Source organism: Atta cephalotes, assembly GCF_000143395.1.
Source record: "Atta cephalotes unplaced genomic scaffold scaffold00019, whole genome shotgun sequence".
NCBI lineage: Eukaryota > Metazoa > Arthropoda > Insecta > Hymenoptera > Formicidae > Atta > Atta cephalotes.
Window position 1 is genome coordinate 201,758 of NW_012130083.1, and position 19,306 is coordinate 221,063.

The 19,306-nt window shown below is 37.5% G+C and overlaps 2 protein-coding genes across 2 annotated transcripts in view; both read left to right on the forward strand.

Annotated features, from left to right (window-relative positions):
• The first annotated feature begins 1,682 nt into the window (after window positions 1-1,682).
• Window positions 1,683-6,822, forward strand: LOC105618933. Its single transcript, XM_012200463.1, has 6 exons — window positions 1,683-1,851; window positions 2,080-2,183; window positions 2,404-2,595; window positions 2,720-2,865; window positions 3,009-3,135; window positions 3,430-6,822. Exons 1-6 carry the CDS (start codon window positions 1,683-1,685, stop codon window positions 6,820-6,822), a joined length of 4,131 nt encoding a protein of 1,376 aa, XP_012055853.1.
• A 6,544-nt stretch (window positions 6,823-13,366) lies between these two features.
• LOC105619137 (1-acylglycerophosphocholine O-acyltransferase 1) overlaps window positions 13,367-19,306 on the forward strand; it is a 9,591-nt gene continuing 3,651 nt past the window's right edge. Inside the window, exons 1-4 of the mRNA XM_012200667.1 lie at window positions 13,367-13,492; window positions 16,849-16,994; window positions 18,379-18,596; window positions 19,189-19,244. Coding sequence (XP_012056057.1) covers window positions 13,367-13,492; window positions 16,849-16,994; window positions 18,379-18,596; window positions 19,189-19,244 — 546 coding nt within the window. The remainder of the gene's footprint in view (window positions 13,493-16,848; window positions 16,995-18,378; window positions 18,597-19,188; window positions 19,245-19,306) is intronic.

The following is a 19,306-nucleotide window of genomic DNA, read 5'->3' on the forward strand; positions in this document are numbered from 1 at the left end:
TCTCTCTCTCTCTCTCTCTCTCTCTCTCTCTCTCTCTCTCTCTCTCTCTCTCTTTTCTCGGGCGTATAATAGCCTAACAATACTTTAATCATTGAAATTGAATGAAAAATGAGAAGCAGTATAGACGTAGATTTTGCACGTAACTTCTCTGTTTGAAGGATTTTATATTCTCTGAAGTCCAAAAGTGCAAACAGAGACGTTCTAACGTTGATGCCGGCAAATCAAAGACCAAAGAAGAAGCTGATGCTTCTGGGTCTCTCTTGGGAATGAGAATTTTCTGCCATAGAATTTTTTACGAGTTAATAATTGCATCTCGTGCATCACCGCTGCACCGCTGTATTCTTCGGAAGTGAGCAACAGCGCGCACGTCGATATTACGTCGACGTTATATGTCCGCCCGTCCATCCATCCATCCATCCATCCATCCATCCATTCGTTCACCGACCGTTCGTTTGCGTTGAGTGACGACAGTTGACATTAGTCGTCGCACACAAGGCATCTGATGGCATCCTTAAATTAGTTAAACTAGTGCATCGAGAGAGAGACTAACCCAGTTATACGAAAGGGGGATATCGAATAAATTCACCGCGCAGCCGCGTATCGGAAGCTTGCGAACTTCGACGCACACATGTTATCCGGCCCTTTCGTCGCTCGCTTGCACGCGACAGAGCAGAGACGAAGGGAACTGCGACGTACAAGGGAGGGAGTCGCAAGAGAATGGAGGTGGAGGAGGATGCGCTACTCTTTGAAGTCGGTCCACCTGCCTCCGGCATTCGCCACAGAACACAATGCGGGGGTGGCGGTGGCGCGTGTGGAGAGCAGCCCTTGCACCAGGCGGATTTTCCGCTCGGTAACTCTTGCCAAAGGATCTATTTAAAGGATCGGTTCGATCGTCTGTCTTCGGTTTCGCGACTTTTGATTTCCGAGCCCTCTTTGAAACGCCGCAGATCGGTGTTCTAGTGTTTTTAGTCACCGAATTCGCCTCACGAAGACTAAGTGTCTAATTTTCAAACGTGTTCTCCATGGAAAGGAGTGTTGTCGATCTTATGATGTTCCTGGATGTTTGCCAGCTTTATCTGCACACCAGAAAGAAATCCCGGAATCTCTGCACGCTCTGGGCGATCGTAACATTCATCCGCACGGAGGACACTGGCGGTTTTTTACGATGGTGTCGAGCGTATATGGTACCACGTTTGCGGTATCGCTCGGATCGCATCAAGAAAACGGACAATGCAGAGAAGTTGAGAGCCGACAAGCTGATACTCAGATTGCTGCAAGAATTATTCTATTGCGGATGCTTGCCGCCCTGCGAGATAGGTCTATGAGCAAAGGCGGGACGTGGTTGTTCACGTATTACTGCGTCAAGTAAACGTGCGTAAGGCAACGCAAAAGTCCCACGCGCTGTTCTGACAATTCTACCGCAACAGGATGCAGTTCTAAATATCAACAAAATATAACTGTTAACCTTTTGATCCGCAGTTTGTAATTGAAGAATAAATCTTTAGCGTAAATACCTTGGTTTCTGTCAGATTTCTGCCATCCAATTAAATGTTTTTCTTTATTTTTGAGTACCTTCAATCTTGGGATCTCACTTTTCGATTGTTCGATTTAGAGAGACAAATATTTCTGTGCAGCATCGTAAGCGCACATGTGGACGTGGATAAATCACTTTAGCGAGAGGGATGTCTGAGAGCGACGGAGAGCATGCAGCTCGCTCGGTGGCCTTAGAGCAAGCCTACGTCCACGAAGTATACGAGCAATGCGCTGAGAAGACTACGCAAAGTAAACACTGGCCACGAGTATATCAATTTCTTCAAGAACTCGAACCGGGTGCCCTCGTCTGTGACATCGGTCAGTCAAAAGTGTATTTTACAAAAGACGTTTCTTTTTTTCTTTTCAAACATTTATTGATTTTCAAATATTCAAACTTTCATTGATTTGTTGCAAACATTTATCAATACATAATTCTAACCATATATTCATAATGGGTTACATAATAGAGTTTGCGTTCCACATGCTTTAATTTTACAACATTATATTATCTCTTTGTCCATGTAACATCATTATATTTACATCTAGGTTGCGGCAACGGAAAATATCTCAGCGTAAATCACAGTGTCTTCAAAATAGGGGTGGACAGATGCAAGCGTTTCACGGACATCGCGCGCGAGAAGGAAAACGAGGTGCGTGTTTATATCAATTATATCTCAAGTAAAGATTCTTATTTTTAAATTATTTCTATATTTTATCAATTCTATATTCTATATATTCTATATATTCTATATATTATTCTATATTTTTCTTTACACTTTGTGAAATGACTTAAACTAATTTCGAATTAATGCATGCGAATAGTTTACTGTTAAATATTTTATTCACGGAAACTTGTTTGTGTACGGTAAGGTTCTAATCTGCGATAATTTGGCTCTACCATTCCGAGAAGAAAGTTTCGATGCAGTGCTGTCGATCGCCGTGGTGCATCATTTCGCTACCACGGAGAGGAGGGTACATGCGTTGAAAGAATTAGCGCGAGTCCTTAGAATTGGAGGTCGACTCGTTATATCCGTCTGGGCTATGGAACAAAAGCATAGAAAAGTAAAAAAGATCTCTCCTCTCTTAATTAATATTTTAATTGATCTCTCTTAATTTCTTCTTTTAATAATATCGATATCTCAAATGTCTGGATTATAAATTATATCGTTGTTATATATATTGGCAGTTTGAATCGCAAGATGTTTTAATACCATGGCCCAAATCGCATTGCATGAGCACAGCGTCAGAGGGAACGAAGCATTCGAGTGTATCAGACAGTAACGAGAAGCGAGATGATGATGCTGCGCAGAAAAATCAGTCATCCTCCAAGAGGTGAGTTTTTGATGAATTATCTCACTGATGCGATGTTGAGATCAATCACACAACATATTTAGTTCTGTGATAGCATAATTTCTGTATTTCCTGTAAATATGATATCATATGTAGGTCACAGCTGTCATGATTTCTTGTTCCAGAAATAGCCAACGAAAATGTAAAAGCAAAAGTTATTGGATCGATCCGATATTCAGCTTGTCACCATCCACCAGTAGCCTCTCTAGCCCGAATGAGACCTGTTATAGCTGTTTCCGACGAGCGTTACAGGTAACTAGATAAGTGAGTGAATAAGAAAGGGAGAGAAAGAGAATGATTATCTACAAATACGATATTTTAAAACTTGAGCATTTGACACACTAAAAATTTTTGATAATATTTAGAGATGTTCCTTATTATTGTTATCTCGTTTCACAATATTAGTTATCACAAACATTATTTAATTGAATGTCAATTAAATTTTTTCTATTTAATCGTTATTTTGAAACTGTATTTATGACGTGTTATTTAATTACTCTATTATTATTATTCATGATATTAGCAAGATTGTATGATTATGTTCAGAAATTAGCGAGGAGCAGACGCGGAGGAGACGGTCGTACATGGTTTCCTGGAAGTTGGCAGAGCAGTACCAAGAGCAGACGACATTATGATCCCGAGGACACAACCGATGTGGACGAGTTGCCAATCGAGCTACGTCGCGTAGAAACCACACATACGCTAACGATGACGAACAAGCATTCCACGGACACGCTAAGCATCAAATCCAAAAGTTTAGGTGATATTTTAGAAATTGAGAGACTTGATTTGGTGCGTTCACGGTCCAGCATCCCGGGTTTCTCTTCGACGTCCGAGTTGATCTTGGATGAGCGATCAGTCTCGTCATCATCGAGCGGCTCAAAGCCGCGGCTGGTGAAGCAGAAATCATACGTAGAGGAGATTGGTTTGGAGAATCCCGAAGACACTGCCATTGAAAACCTGATAAAGAATCTCCCGGATTTCTCCTACCAATCGTTACGCAAGCGTAATATACCGTTAAAGCAGAGTTCGATGAATGAAGAATTGATGTCGGCGGAACGGCTGGAAGAGAAGGAACGAGTGCGACGAAATATCATGAAACAAGCGTCGCTGAACGAGGAGCTCATTTGCAAGTGGCGAACATTTGAGGCGCTCAAAGATTCGATCAGTCCGGTGAGCGCTAGTCGGCGCTTCCAATTGTTAAAGAACGGACTTACTAATAAACTCAAGCGTTCTACAACGAACATTGAGAAGGTCTCCAGCATGTCTATCAAGAATGGTTTTGTTCGTATGCTGCAGGGATGGAAATCCTGTGAGAACGAATCGGCGTCCGTCGCGACAAAGCCGAAGCCAACGGACAATAAAGTACAACCGGTAACAATGATGAAACGTAGCATTGAGGGTGTCGAACGTCGTCTCTCACGCGAAGACGGTTCGGATTCGTCCAAGGACAGCAGTTTGCAGAGCGACACCAGCGTAGATTCCGAAGACAGCTTCGCATCTGTGATTTACGTGCCGAAGCAGGACGTCACGGCACCGCCGGCGTCGTCCTCGGTCAATGAGGTTCCTTCCGCACCGCGACCGGCGGCATTACAGCTCAGCACGACGTCGGCACCACCGTCGCCGCGTGTCAAGCAACCACTGGACGGTGGTCAATCATCTAGATTCAAAATGATCAGCGTGTCACCATTGCTGAAACAGCAATCGATTGTTACGAATACAAATGCAAATACGAATACGAATCTTAGCGATGCGATAAAATCTAGTGTGCCGACCGTTGTAGTCAAGGAAATGTTTGATAATACTTTACAGGCACCGGCGTCAGGAGAACTCCGTCTTATATCGGAACCGGACGAAGAGTCGGATACTACGTCTTTGATACATGCCTTTAACGATGTCACTAAGGTAGTCAATCGCGAGCCAATTGTGAGCGAAGACGACAGTCGAAAGGCCAGACTGAATCAGATCAAGGAACTACTGATAGCGAAGCCGGGCTTTGCGACACGCGCTAGACCGTCGTTTCCATTGGTGAGACGTGCTTCTACGGCGGCTTCGGGTCGTCTAGAGACAGTCACGAGAATCTTACCACGTCTGTTATCTCTAGAGTTGTTCAATCCAGAGACTGATGACTTGGATAGTGATTCCAGTGGCGTCTCGTCGCCGGAGTCAGTCGGCTCAGTGATCAGCGTCACATCGGATGAGCGATACATCGCGAGAAAGGAGGCTGAAGAAAAGAAAAACAATGTACAGACAGATGAGAGTCTTTCCAAATCAAATGGAGATGATATATCGAAGAGGAAAAAGGAAACGGAAAGTAATATACATGACGATGAGTCGTTGAGTATGATAACAACAACGTCATTCGAAGATTCGAATACACCTCTGGATCCTTCGCATGACGACTCGTCCACGGATCTCAAAGATGATACATTTCTTGCAGAGACCGAGATAATGCGCGACATTTCTCAAAATAATTTAGAGACTGACACGATCTGTTCCACGTCGCGTATTTTTTTGAAAAACGAAAAATCCATCTCCTCGCAGTCTATGAAGCTTTTGAAGGCCGCTGCTAACGTGGCGAGTTCATTGGAGGATGCTGTGGAGAAGGCAATTCAACACAAAGCCCAAGTAGAACAATTCTCGCAAGTTGCACAACGGCGAAATAACGACAGTATTTGGTCGCAATCGAGTGTGCGAACGCGAGCGTATTTGAAAGAGGATTATAAATCCACTTCAGAAGATTTGGGTGATTACGCTGACGAATCAAGTAGCGATATTATACGAGATATTAGTCGGTACTGCCAGAACTCGTCGTTCGATTTTCTCGAGGTCTGCCAAACGTCGAGAACTACGTCGTCATCATCGTCGTCGGATGTCGCGAAAAATAATTTGAATACGGAATCGGATACTACGGCCTGTTGGGACGAATGCAATCAAGTACCTAAGGAGACTTCGTGGATTGTAAACGAAGTGTACGACGGAGGTGGATACAACAAGTTCGCTAATGTGGTCCAATCTAAACTAACACCTAAATTCTCTAGATCTCTCTGTAACAAGGCGGTTTGCGAATCCGAATTTGACGGTAAATTTCTATGCAACTCCAAGTACGAAGCCGAACCCAAAACTACATTCATATCCAAATGCGACGAAACGTTTAGAGTTAATCATGAATCTGAAGAGAAATTAAAAATTGAAATCGATCTTGTATCCAGATCCAACCTCGAATCCAATAGTAATCTTATGAGTGATACAAAAAAATCGTTTATCAATGCTGAAAGCACGCTCAATCTCCAATCTGGAGCAAGACTTAAATCCAAGATTAATCAGAAGCATTATCGTTCCTCCAACACTTCGTCGTTGTTGCGCAGCAATTCGGACGATACGTTGGACTTTGTGATGGTGTCGAAAACGGGTGAAGAGGAGTTCGAAGAGGATGCAAAGGTCGGGAAATGGCATTCCTCTCACAGTAGGTTATCGATGGACTCGAGCGATGTAGGTGACTCTCTGATAGAGAATACAGGGATGAGCTTGAGCGACGGCAGTCAAACGGAATCAACAGCGAGACTGTTTACCGGCAGCACGGTGTCATTGGTATCAAATCCAAATGTGGGGAACACCCGTCGGTGCTCGGTGGAGCGACGAAGATTGCAAGAACGCGGCCATTCATTGGACGAGATGTCGAGCGAGACAAAAAAACGAGAGGGCTGTCTAGTCACCGCGAGCACTAACACCCTAAGTAACGCCTCATCCCAGGAATCGTTGCCCTCCGATCGCGGCGGCGGTTCCATTACCTATCATCAATATTATCACGTCTTTCGGGAAGGCGAACTGGATCAGCTGATCAACAAGTACGTCGAGAACCTGCATATCATTTCATCGTATTATGACCATGCCAGCTGGTGCGTCGTTGCGGAGAAAGTGCAGGTCTGGACTATATGACTTCGGATACGGATCATCGTGTGAAGGACCAGCGACTGCCGCGACTCGTTCTTGGCCGTTTTCGCCAAGTTGTACCGGGTGTCTCGATAGGAGATGTCAGCCAGAAGGGATCAACTAGGTTCAACTTTATGAAAATTCGCATCTGCTTAGTTTCACTTTTCAGTCGAAAATAGTTCCCGGTTTACTAATTCAAGAAAATGAATCGCAAATCTAAGAAACTAGGAATATATAATTCCTAAACCCTTTAATTTTTAATGTTTAACACGGTTCGCACTATATTTAGAATTTGGATTACGAAACGAAAGAACTCTTGTTGTTGGAAAGAACTCTTACTTTCGAGATAAAAATACTGATCCCTTTTTTGGGGGACACACAGTATACTGTGGTGGATGGATTAAATGCGGTTAAATACGAGAAATCTCGGCTCGAGTACGAGGCTTGCGACTCTAAATACGTAGATCTAAGAGTCCAAGGATCTCAAAATTCAGGGGTCCAAGAATCCAAGGATTTAAAGGCTCAAGGATTTCATAATAATCCAAGTTAACGAGTTTAATCACGAGTTGACTTCCTAACAATCCGTTCTCAAAAATTCTGCGACGACCTATATCGCTATTGAAATATCGCTTTATGCTCGTTGAACATTCCTTTCACATTTATCTCATCATAAAATTTCTCTGTCTGTTATGTCACTGAAGTGATGTGTGAAGCAAGAATATAACTTAAAGACAAAAGAGATTAATGATATAAACAATAAAAATTAATGACATAAAGGATTCAACGCAAATGAATTGATATGTCATGAAATATCCAACAACAAAATGAGGAACATTAAAAAAAATACTTATAAATATTTCTTTCGATTGGTTTCTATTAATTATTGCAATTATTGGTTTTCCATGTTCACAACTCATTTGATTTTTGCTTCACTTCAGGGACGTTCAGGACTGTTCATTTCATTTATCGGACTTGCATATCTCGGAACAACGATTGCAGAAAGCATGATTCTTCGAGAATACACCAAAGTAAAAGAGGGTAGAAAATATTTGCTCGAAGGATATTGATTTTCTCGAAGAGTGATGCGATCGGAATGTACATGCGTTAAGCATAAAAGTTCAGAAAAATTCAGAAATGGCAATTGGCTCCGATTATGGAGCGTATTTTCTAGCTTTTCGAGGAACCGACAATATCCGAACGCTTGAACGTAGATATACCTCAATAATACGAACGTTCCACTTCCAGAAATGTATACATGCATACTAAACATGCATACGTTTACACACATGGTTGCGTACATACACGTGTTAGCGTATTTCTTACTTGTAGAGAATTCTGGTGCAGCAGGAATTTGCATCGGCAAATTAAACTGTCATTATCGAAATCGGCAACAAAATTAGATCAGTGAGAGACAATGATAATATTTCGAATTTTGGTAATGTAAACAGAAAATATTTATAAATAAGATTGCAATAATCGGACATAAACAAGTAAGAGATATTCTAATACACATACCTACATACATACACAACAAACACATACGGCATACGTACGTACATACGTGATACATATATATTAGGATATAAGGATTCAAAGATCCAATGATCTAAAGATTGAATGCTTATATCCTTGGATTCTTCGCCCTAAGTTTTTCGATTCCCTAGACCGTTCAGCTTTTACGTTAAGAAATATTTTTATTATCAATCTTTTTCGTTCCGTGAGTGCTCACCTCTTTGAAAATTCTCAGTTTTCCCACGACCGTACTTAACAATCCTCAAATCGCTGAACATTTTAATCCGTGCAGTCTTTAGCTCCTTTTAAGTAATCCTTTTAATCCTGAAACACACGAAAGATATTCCTAGCGCGTTGTTATATTTGACAATTTTTAAATTCATACAGTAAGGCATTCGGCGATTGAAGATCCAAGGATCCAAGCATCCGTTTACGTTACCGTATACTCACACGTCGCATAGAGCAGGGCATAAATGTAATCTAAGCTTCGTTATTTTTATGATCTCAATTATCGTAGTCGAGAAGAAGTTTTTATCACGACCCTTTAACCGGTGAACCGGATTCTTTTGCGCCAAAAACAGATACCTGCAATGAAATTGCTGATAAATTTCACGATATATCATAGGATAAATTGTATTGTATCTCGAGAGTGATACTCGCAACGGATCGCTGAAGTTAACGCAATATTAAATTAAGGACTTTTTAAGGACAGAGCGCGCGCGCGCGGGTAGGAAAAATTTATCCTTTACCTATAGTTTTCGGCGCATAATATGCGGTAGAATACTAAAGAAAATAAAAAAGAAAGAGAATACGTGATGAATAAGAGCGAGCTTGGGATTACTGGTTAAAGGGTGATTTGACCGAGAGCAACAAGCTGCTATTCCGTTTCCGGAGAACCATTTGGTTAGCCAGATGGCATTTAACAGGTAGTCAACGATATTCTTTTCTAATTTATGGGATGATTTTCATTTGTACCCGTTTCGAAGAAGGAAATGCGTATAAGAAGCGTGCATGTGTGTATGTATGCGTGAGAAAAAGATAGAGCGCTCGAGAGAAAGGGTAGACCAAAGATGCAATCTCGAGAAAGAGAAGGAAACCGGTGTAAATATGTAAAATAAAGTGTTCCTGACGTAAACGCACAGAAAATCGTCAGAAGGCATAGTTCCAACAAGCGGCAATTTCGCACGAAAGTTCTCTATCGGCCGTCCCGTTCCTTTTATCCTTCCTCATCGTCGTACAGATCCTCGGGATACTGTGGGATAAATTAGAAGAAAAATCTTCTTTTTAATAAAGCTGTGTTCGGATATCTACTATCATGAAAATCTACAGTATATATAAAGCTTGCGGCACATAATGCATTTTTTCCTGCTAGATTGCTTACAATTTTTAGTAATTTACTAAAATGCAAGCAATCCAGCGGGAAAAAATGCATCGTGTATCACAGACTCAAATAAAATATGTATCTATAAAATTTTACAGAATTGAAAAAGTTATTTTATAAGTTGCCTTTTAGTTTATTATTATTAACCTTATGTTTATTATTACAGAGAGAAATTGAGTACAAAAATAATACAAAAGTGGAACAAATGATAAAATTTAATATAAAATATTAAAATTTATTGTACTCAATTTCCGTAACAAAAAGTAACTTATAAATAACTTGTGAAATAACTTTCCCAACACTGGACTTCATTAGTACTAGTAATATTAATAATATCTGGATGCTTTCCAACAAGAGACACACATATGACACTATGCATTCATTATTTGCCAATATTAAACAAAGATGAGATGACCACTGTGTTGTATTGAGTCGCTTATTGAAAGGCACTTTATAATGTCAGAACATGGCTTAAGTAAATAGCGATTATGTATTGGACTCGGATTCCCGAGATGCTGCGGAATAAATTAGAAGAAAAATCATTTACATCCATTTCTGCCAATGTAGCTTAACTTTCTGGTTTAATTTATTCTTTATTCTCTTCTACTTTCATAAAATTAATAAAATTAGAAAAAAAGTTAAACCAAGATTACAGTTAACATTGGTAAAAACGGATATTAATAATCAAAAGACAGCGATCATCATGTGTTTAACACCGAGTACATTAGCAAATTAAAAAAAATTAGGTACAAGATCCCGTATAATGGTGAATATTAAATGCTTACATTTAAAAGAGAAATGTCAATATTCAAGAACTAGAACTTTTTAACTCGATGTCTAGACGCTGGTAAGTGTTTTATAGCTATTTCTATCAAAATAAAATTTAATTTCATCTCAGTTTAATATTTACTTTCTATTTTTATCTAATTTCGAGAACTAGAATAAAATAATTAAGTCTTTTTATTCTGCTTCTCGAAATTAGAAAAAAGATAAAAAGCCAGTTAAGAGATGAAATTATTACTTTACATTAGTAGAAATGACAAATACATTAATCTTAGGACGATTTTCAAAACTCGGTTTAACGTAATCAGCGATTGTATATACATATATAATTCAACTGGCAGAATCGTTTATTATAAAAATTCCACTTGCATGCTTCATTGTTTCAAATCCAATCTTCCTTTCCGTTTACAAACAACAAAAGATTACCTATTGTATTTACATTAGCAATTTACAAGTATCGCTTGACCTACTAATCGCTGTAAGTTGAATTAGCCGGAATTTAGCCAAAGTTGTGATCCCTTACCAATTTATTTTAATCAATATATCCCTCGCATAACTACAGTCAATTAGAAGTAAATTTCTTAATGCTAATTGATAAAATTATCTTTGTGAAATAATTAAACGATCTCGAGATTCGCGCAGATTCCTTCTTGCTTATGAAGTAACGGTCGCGATTGGTCAGCACTGTCAACAGATTGGTGACTTTCGAAAGGTGCACGATAACGGATTTTCAATTTTCATAGCGCGCGCGGTACTTGTCGGTACTTCATTAGTAACGACCGGTAAAGCTGATTCTACATTAGTTGCAAGTTGATTGCAAGTTTGTTGCAGCAGCCAATATGAAGCGTTGATTTCAAAATGCAAGCTTCAGATTGGCTGTCGCAAAAAACTTGAGATCGGTTTGCAACTAATGTAGAACCGACTTTATGAGAGGAAAGCGCGGTATGTATGTACTTGTATGAGATAGAACAGATAGGTAGATAGAATGTGGAAAGATCGATACTTCCCGCGGAAAGATCGATATTTGGATCGAAGTCATATAAGTGACATCGCGAAATCGTTCAAAATTTTCGACAATAAAGGCGACTTCACTTTTAATTGACTCTAATTAATGGCGATTAATTCAATTGACAAAATCCACTTAAGTGGAACGAATTCTCAATTATAATTCTTAATTCTCAATTTTTTTTACATACATATATTTCAAAGAAACAAAGATTCATATTATAATAGCTATCGTTAAGGTGAGGCATCTCTCGTCATCATCGATTAATCATCGATTAAATTTGATCGAATCATCGCTGAGATAATCCGAAAGGCTTCGACCTTTAATTGGAAATTTCAATTAATCTATACATCTGCGGTACTTTATCAACGTAAATAGGATATATTATCTTTTCGTCATGCGAAAAGAAAGATTAATTCAGGAATGATGAATCGCAATTTTTGATTTATTTCTTACCAATATAGATTAACTGTAAAATTTGAATTGATGAATTTCTTACCAATATAGATTAACTGTAAAATTTTGATTTAACTTATTTTTATTTTGTTTTAGTTCTAATTAAAGCCTATTCTACAATGTGCTTTTTGTTTCCTGTTTCTTGCTTTTTGTTATTTATTATATCTTGTCTTTTTCGTTTTTATCTCGTTTTTCGTTTTCTGTTGCTCGAGATAAATGCCAACGAACTTCAGAAGAAACAGAAAACACATATCAAGAAATATAAATGTTAATAAAACGATCACAAAGAGGAAAAAAACAAAAGATAAAAAGAAACAGGAAATAAAGAGCACGTTGTAGACATGTAGAACAATCATAAGAGTCAGAAAAAATCAAGAATAAGTTCAAAAAGAGATTAATTGTTAAAATCGAAGATTAATAAAAAAGTAAGTTAAAGTTTTAGAGATTAAAGTTAATCTAATAAAATTGAATATACAATATAATAGAAATTGCAATTCGTCGTTCCTGAATTAATTTTTTTTTCATAGATTAATCTATATTAGAAAAAATGGACAATAAAAATTTTGCCACGAGTAACTATCGATTGTATTAATTTGAATTTTATCGAAGTCTCGTCCTCTATCATTCAATATATCAGTAATCAATATAACTAATTGAAAATCACTCTAAGTGAAGGAACTTCGGGGAAACAATCATTTTCCGAAAAACAAATGATTTTAATCGTCCTCAGGTATACATGTTTCACAATAACATTAAGACTACCGCGTATTTGACGGATAAAATTAATAGTCTCGCGGAAATATATCTGTAAATAAATATATACAGCGTTTGAATACAAGATAAAACTTAGAAAATGAAAAACAGATGGAGCGATAGCTGAGGAATTGTTTATCGAGACGTTGGAGGAGGGTTCAACCCGGCCAGGCCGTCGTCGCGTTCAATCACATTTTCCAACGAACGAATGTGAAAGGAAGAGACGAGTTCGTTTTTCGAGGTATGAGGTATCCTTGATTCCTTGCGCAGTATCTGGCAGTATCATCGAGCAAGCGCTAACCGGGTCGACATCGCACATCGGACGGCGCCGACGGCGGCGCTCACTCGCTACGCTACGCTCGCCTGCCGCCTGCCGCGTAATCGGCGAGAGGAGGCGGAGAAGAGGTGGCGCGTGTCCGGGTAGCTCAGTCTACCGTTGACCGTTAACCCTTTCGGACACGGAGGGGTGCATATTGCGTGATACGTACGGCAGTGCTTCGCGATACTCCTCTCGTCATTCGATCACATTCGATCGTGTTACTTCTCTTGCTTGCTCTCTGCTTTTCTTCTTAGCCAAAGAGGAAAGTCCATTGAGGGACATTAGTGCGTTATCCATCCATCTCCGGGAGTCTCGGAGGTTTATCTTCCGTTTCTCCATGATGAACGGAAACGCGAGGAACGAGCGGCCAACCGCGGACGACATCGATGCCGCCTCCCTCAGCGCCGATATTCTCAACCCTTTCGTGCATCGACTCGAGCTCGGCTCGACCTACGAGAAGCTCAAGGTCAGTATCTCTCGAAAAACGGCTTCTTTTCCCGGGATCGATGCTCGTGCAGTCGCGTTTTAGGGGATGCCGCCACCGCTGCCGACGCCACCACCGCCGGCGAGATTGGCGAGAAATGGGTGTGCTTCGATCGCGGTGCCGAGAAAGTGCGCGTGAGTGTTGAAATTGCTTCGCAGGTTACATGGAATTCGCAGGCTCGCGTTCATACGCGATTGACGGAGCTGATAAGAGAGGCGACGATAATGAACGTTTACAAAATAAATCGGACATGATGCGAGTCGCATATGATGCAACTTATGAAATAATAATTTTTTGGAAAAAAAATCATTGAGAAATCTGTATGTTTTTCTCCAATGATTTAAATTTATCAATGTAGTCTAATTTTAATCTCTCTTCAACTGATTCCCATATTTTTCTCTAATTCTGAGAATCAGAAGAAGAGTAAAAAGAAGAAGAGTAAGTTGAATCGAGATTAAAACATTGGTAGAAATCGACAATAATAGCACACTTTAGGGGCTTTTCAATTAGCGAGACAAATCAAACACAAACATCATTCTATCTTGACAGAGAGGAACAAAGGTAGAAAAATTTATATCGACTTATGTCATCGAATAGAAAGCATTCTTTATTGGCGTAGTATTAGTCCAGTTATTTCTAAAGCTGAACCAGTGCTTTATTTTATTGCTAAATAAATTGTTGTTAGAGCGAGTTGTAATAAGTGTAACGGCACGCATAATCTAAATGTAAAAAATATAACAATACATAATAATTATTATTGTTATATAATATTACTTTACGATTTTAGACTATGGCGAAATAAAAATGCAGGAGGAATATAACGCGAAAGAAAATATTCGCGGCTGAAGAGAGATATTGCGAGGCACACAGGCCGGTTTTTCTTCAAGTTGGCCGCGGCGCGACTTTCACGGCGTAGCGGGAATCGTGCCAATTTTGCGACTATTACATTCGACGTTCTGTCGTTTTTCCGAACAAAGGAATCTGCAGTCGTTTTCTGTCCATGTGGTCCATCAGGCGTATACGCCTCGCATGTATAATTTCCGCCCCACTTTCCTCGGCACATTGTCACGCCGTTGGGTTTCCAACGAAACGCTATACAAATGTTAGTCACGTGCGTTAACCATGAACAAGGTCATCACGAGCGATCGGCACGTTCACTCGATTTAAATGCTTCGATGCTTAATAATTTAAGAAACCATAATATACTGTGATATTTTTGTTTGATTATCGAACGTGCGTATCATGATTTTTCAAAAGCTTCCTGTTTACTCTGGCAGTTGAAACGTGTCAATTTGTTACTTTACTAAAACAACACTTGTTTATATATATATATATATATATATATATATACGTATATCGATCTGTTTACAGATGTCTTTAATTCAAAGGACCAAAGATTTAAACTCGCATTTATCAGCTGGATTATTTACGATTAAGAAACAGGAAACGATTTTCATACTCGTTAAACTCGTTTCTTCATGCTCCAGTTTAGGCTTTGTTGCGAAAAACGAGGTCGCAGAAGTTTTTTATCTACATATTTTGCCAACCATTAAAATTGCAGCCTACGCTTTTCTAAACGTTAACACGATGCGAATAGCGGCTCCTTCGTGGACCGATGCTTTCTCTTGTTAAAACACCAGTGAAGTCTTGAACGCGTAGAAAGCCCCGCATTCTATATAGATGTGATGAAGTGAATGAAGAACGGCAACATCGTTCTAACGGGATTTAAATTGGAATATCATTTCAAGAAATTGAGAAAATCAATAAAATTGTATTGCATTCTTTTATTTATATCACCTTCGCTCTCTTTTTACTCTCTCTTTTTATTCTAGATATATTTCACATAAACAAGCAAATGTTTTGAATAATTACAGGTTGTACACATTAATATTGCCAATTCATATTCAGAAAAAGCAGCTCGAAAGTATTTTGCTCTGAATAGATTAGATTTTTAGATCTTCTAGGATTAAAAAAATAAAATTATTCTTCTAAATTTAAATAGTATCAGTAAACATTGCTTATTGAACTGCTTTTTTTGAACGCAGCTAGTGTTACACGTTAATGTGCAACATTATCTAACACGTCTACGAAATAGCGCAATAGCCCTTAGAATTTACAGTTATATCCGTGACAACTTTCTACACAAAAATTAGCACACGATGCGTAGAAGGCTTCTTCGTTACTATTTTTATTATATGGCGTTATTAATCAGAATAACTCGAATCGAATGTTCTTATTTTTTATTAAAAATTTTGCTTATTTTGATACCCATATGCCAATTCAGTTTTTTTCCTAATCATTGATCCAATTTTCTCTTTGCTTATAACAGAATTATAGCAATTGCAGACGGAATCAAAAATAATAATTATTTCACAACATATAAATTTGATAGACATTCTTATTAGAGGCCACTCGACTTACTTTTGTATATCACACATACGGCACATCAGTCTGGTTCTCTTCAATAAGATAAGTAAGATGAGACGAAATATAGCTAAAGGCTGATGTGCGCCTAACGGAACAGCGAAACGTAACGAACGGTACTTAACTCGCATCCTATCTTTTTTTTGCTCTTTATTCATTCTTTCTCTTTCTCTTCATGAAATGGTATATCGAAGCCTTCTGATGGACACGTTGCAACCTTGACCGCGTGAGACAGACGATAAGTTAATCTGAAAGCCAATTACTTACTTACCTGTATGACCCATTTTCATGAACATGTGATAACTACAAGGACATTTAGTTGCTTTAACGAATTTTTAATGTGTAAAGTCTGAAATGAACTTCCTTAACATATATTTTAAGTATTAATACTTACATTTAAAATACATAAAATATATTTCATTATTAAAATTTAAAATACGTTTAGTATATTGAATATTTATCGACTTAACCAAAGCAAAGATCTCTTTTATTTATGAATAAAATATCAAACTTATCAAGAATATTATCAAATATCAAACTTGTTTATTTTACATTTGTAATAAATAATCAGAATATATAATGTTATATTCAAAATCGGCTTGTAATATTTTCTCTTAAAGAATTATTTAAAAATTTTATTTGAAAAATAACTTTATATAATAAACAAATCGAATTTGTTCTAATTTAATAATCTTCTAATTGAAATATATTAAACTTCACTAGGATTCTCTTCACTAGAATACATTTTAAATAAATTTGATGTTTGTAATGAACATATAGATTTGCAGATACATGAAATTTTTGTAATATTTGAAACAAGTAGTTAATGTTTAAATACATTACATATTTTTTTGAGAAAATATAGGAATTTAATCGATTTTCAAAAAAATTGACGTGATGTTTTGATGTTTCAGACGATATTCTTAACGATCGCCCTTTTGCCGGTCAGGCTAGCTGCAATCACGACTTTGATGATCCTAGCGTGGCTATTGGCCTGTCTTGGATTGCATGGATTGTCCGAAGAGGATCTTCGGCGAGCTCCTCTCAAAGGATGGAGGCGGTATGTTTGAAGAAAACTAAGCGGTGGGATAATTGCGGCGAGAAAGAACGATCCTCTTCCGTACTCTTTCATTCCTAATTCCGAATCCTATCTCTGTATTATGCTATTCATGTTAACACTAGCTATACCTCTCGGGGTTGCTTTTTAATCTCTGTGCTAGTATCATCTCGCTTTATTAACAGATTAAATCGATCTCATAGATTTTCGAATGTATTAATCGCACTCAAAGATCCTCAAATCTAGAACAAGACTTTTCGTATTTCTAAAATTATTACGTCTAAAAAATATTTATATATTATTTAATATTTAAATAATATTTATATTATACAAGTGAATTAAAGTAATTATATAAACAACAGTAATTATACTACAGTAAACCCGGTAGATCTGAATTAAATGCACGATTTAAAGGTCGTATCTCAAGGCAATGCAATCAGTGGACTTCGATTATTCATGATAAAGAGAGAGAAAGGGAGCGAATACGTATTAAAAATGTATATCCTTCCGTGTGAGACAAGGATTTCGCTTTATGATGTCCTTGTCTGCAATTTATATCTGTTTTATTATTAAAACTTCTTGTTGTTATTAAAACGTTTTTCCGTTTTCTTATAATTAACCAGAGACTTGAACACTTTACGGATAATTCATCTTGCATTTTCTGAATTTATAACTCAAGTATCGATTAATTTCAAGTATCTTAAATTTATAATTGTCGAAGTGTTAGTATTATGTAATAAAAGTTATTCTCTATGTTGATTAAACACTTACGAACAAAATTAGTTAGTAGATAATGAAGTTGCTTGTATTTATATTTTTTTCATAATTTAGTCATGCGTTACTGTCAAGGTCTTGCAACAAGAAAAGTCTATAAGACGACCTTGTACCATAATGAAAGCTTATAACGGAATCAGAGAGCGGAAAGAAATATTTCTAGAATACTTTTAACTGAAATTGTATACAGTAGTATTGCAAGTTGTTAAATTATTCATGAGGCATGTACTTGTTTGTTATATGATTAGTTACAATTAGTGTCACTGTTGAATCAGCTTTCATTTTAATTAAAACATAAATTATGTTGCATTATTAATTAATTTTATAGAGTAAACATATTTTTAGAGGCGTTTTCTGAGATTTAAGTACAATATGTATTTTCAAATATTTTCTGAATTTCTGGAATGTGTCTAGATTTAAGGATCTCTTCTTCCATGAGCTGAAAATGCAAATCGATTTATTGAAATCGAGTCTCTGATAGACTTTTAACTAAACCTAATTTTCAAGGAACACTTATATCCCGCTAATCATTTTAGACCCCTTTATGAGAATAGAAATAAAGAATCGCATCGGATGGTGCATGCGCGTTGCAAATTAAACCACTTAAAAACAGAGACATGCGCGTCGTGATCTGCTGGATGATGCGAGCCTTATTTCTCTGCGGTGGATTTCATCACCTGAAAGTCAAGGGGCAGAAGGCGGAGACTAAGGATGCACCGGTGCTGGCTCTCGCTCCGCATTCCAGCTTCTTCGATGCACTTCCGGTCGTGTACCTTGGCGGGCCGAGCATCGTTGCCAAGGGGGAAAGTAGTCGTCTCCCTTTTTTTGGAAGTAGGTCGCATTGTCGTCTTGGTGAATTAAACTAATTGATAAGAGAGAAGTCATGCTATATATCTTTTTTTTTTAAATATGAAGGCTGAAATTTTAAATTTAAGTAAATTTAGTTTATCGCGTCACTGTGTGAAACTGCGAGAGAAAACTGCTGATTTTAAAGTCAAAGTGCAGTATGATTTCTAAATGAAAATTTTAAACTAGATTCGCAACTTCTCTTCTTGTGGAAACGAAAGATCTTCATTTATAACTACTATATTAATATTTATAAAACTGCAATATTCTAATTATTTATTTCATTGTACATAACATTTATATGTGCATATATGGTGGATGGGATTTATTTTTCAGCTACTAACTATGTTTTTAACAAACAATTTAACAATCAAATTTAACTGGCTTTTATACAGGATGTTTTATTTGCCATAACTTAAAAATTGCGATTAAACTTAAAAAAGCACTTAGACCCACCAATTAAAAATTTTACTAAATTAATCGAATAACATCATTATATCTGTTAACTCTGATGCATTACTGAGCATGATCCTATTTATAAATTTACATTGTGCATAATGTTATCTAAAAATTGTAGGTCAAGCTACATTACTTGTAGAAACTAACAATAAGATCGATACGCATATTATATTAGTGAGACAAAAAGGGAGAAATATTCGTGTATATATATATATATATATATATATATATATATA

What these genes read in the sequence shown, in the direction of transcription:
- LOC105618933 (XM_012200463.1), top strand. Translation starts at nt 1,683, where the DNA reads ATGTCTGAGAGCGACGGAGAGCATGCAGCTCGCTCGGTGGCCTTAGAG. An exon ending in TGGAACAAAAGCATAGAAAA is followed by an intron (nt 2,596 to 2,719) that starts GTAAAAAAGATC and finishes ATATATTGGCAG; the next exon opens with TTTGAATCGCAAGATGTTTT. An exon ending in GTTTCCGACGAGCGTTACAG is followed by an intron (nt 3,136 to 3,429) that starts GTAACTAGATAA and finishes GATTATGTTCAG; the next exon opens with AAATTAGCGAGGAGCAGACG.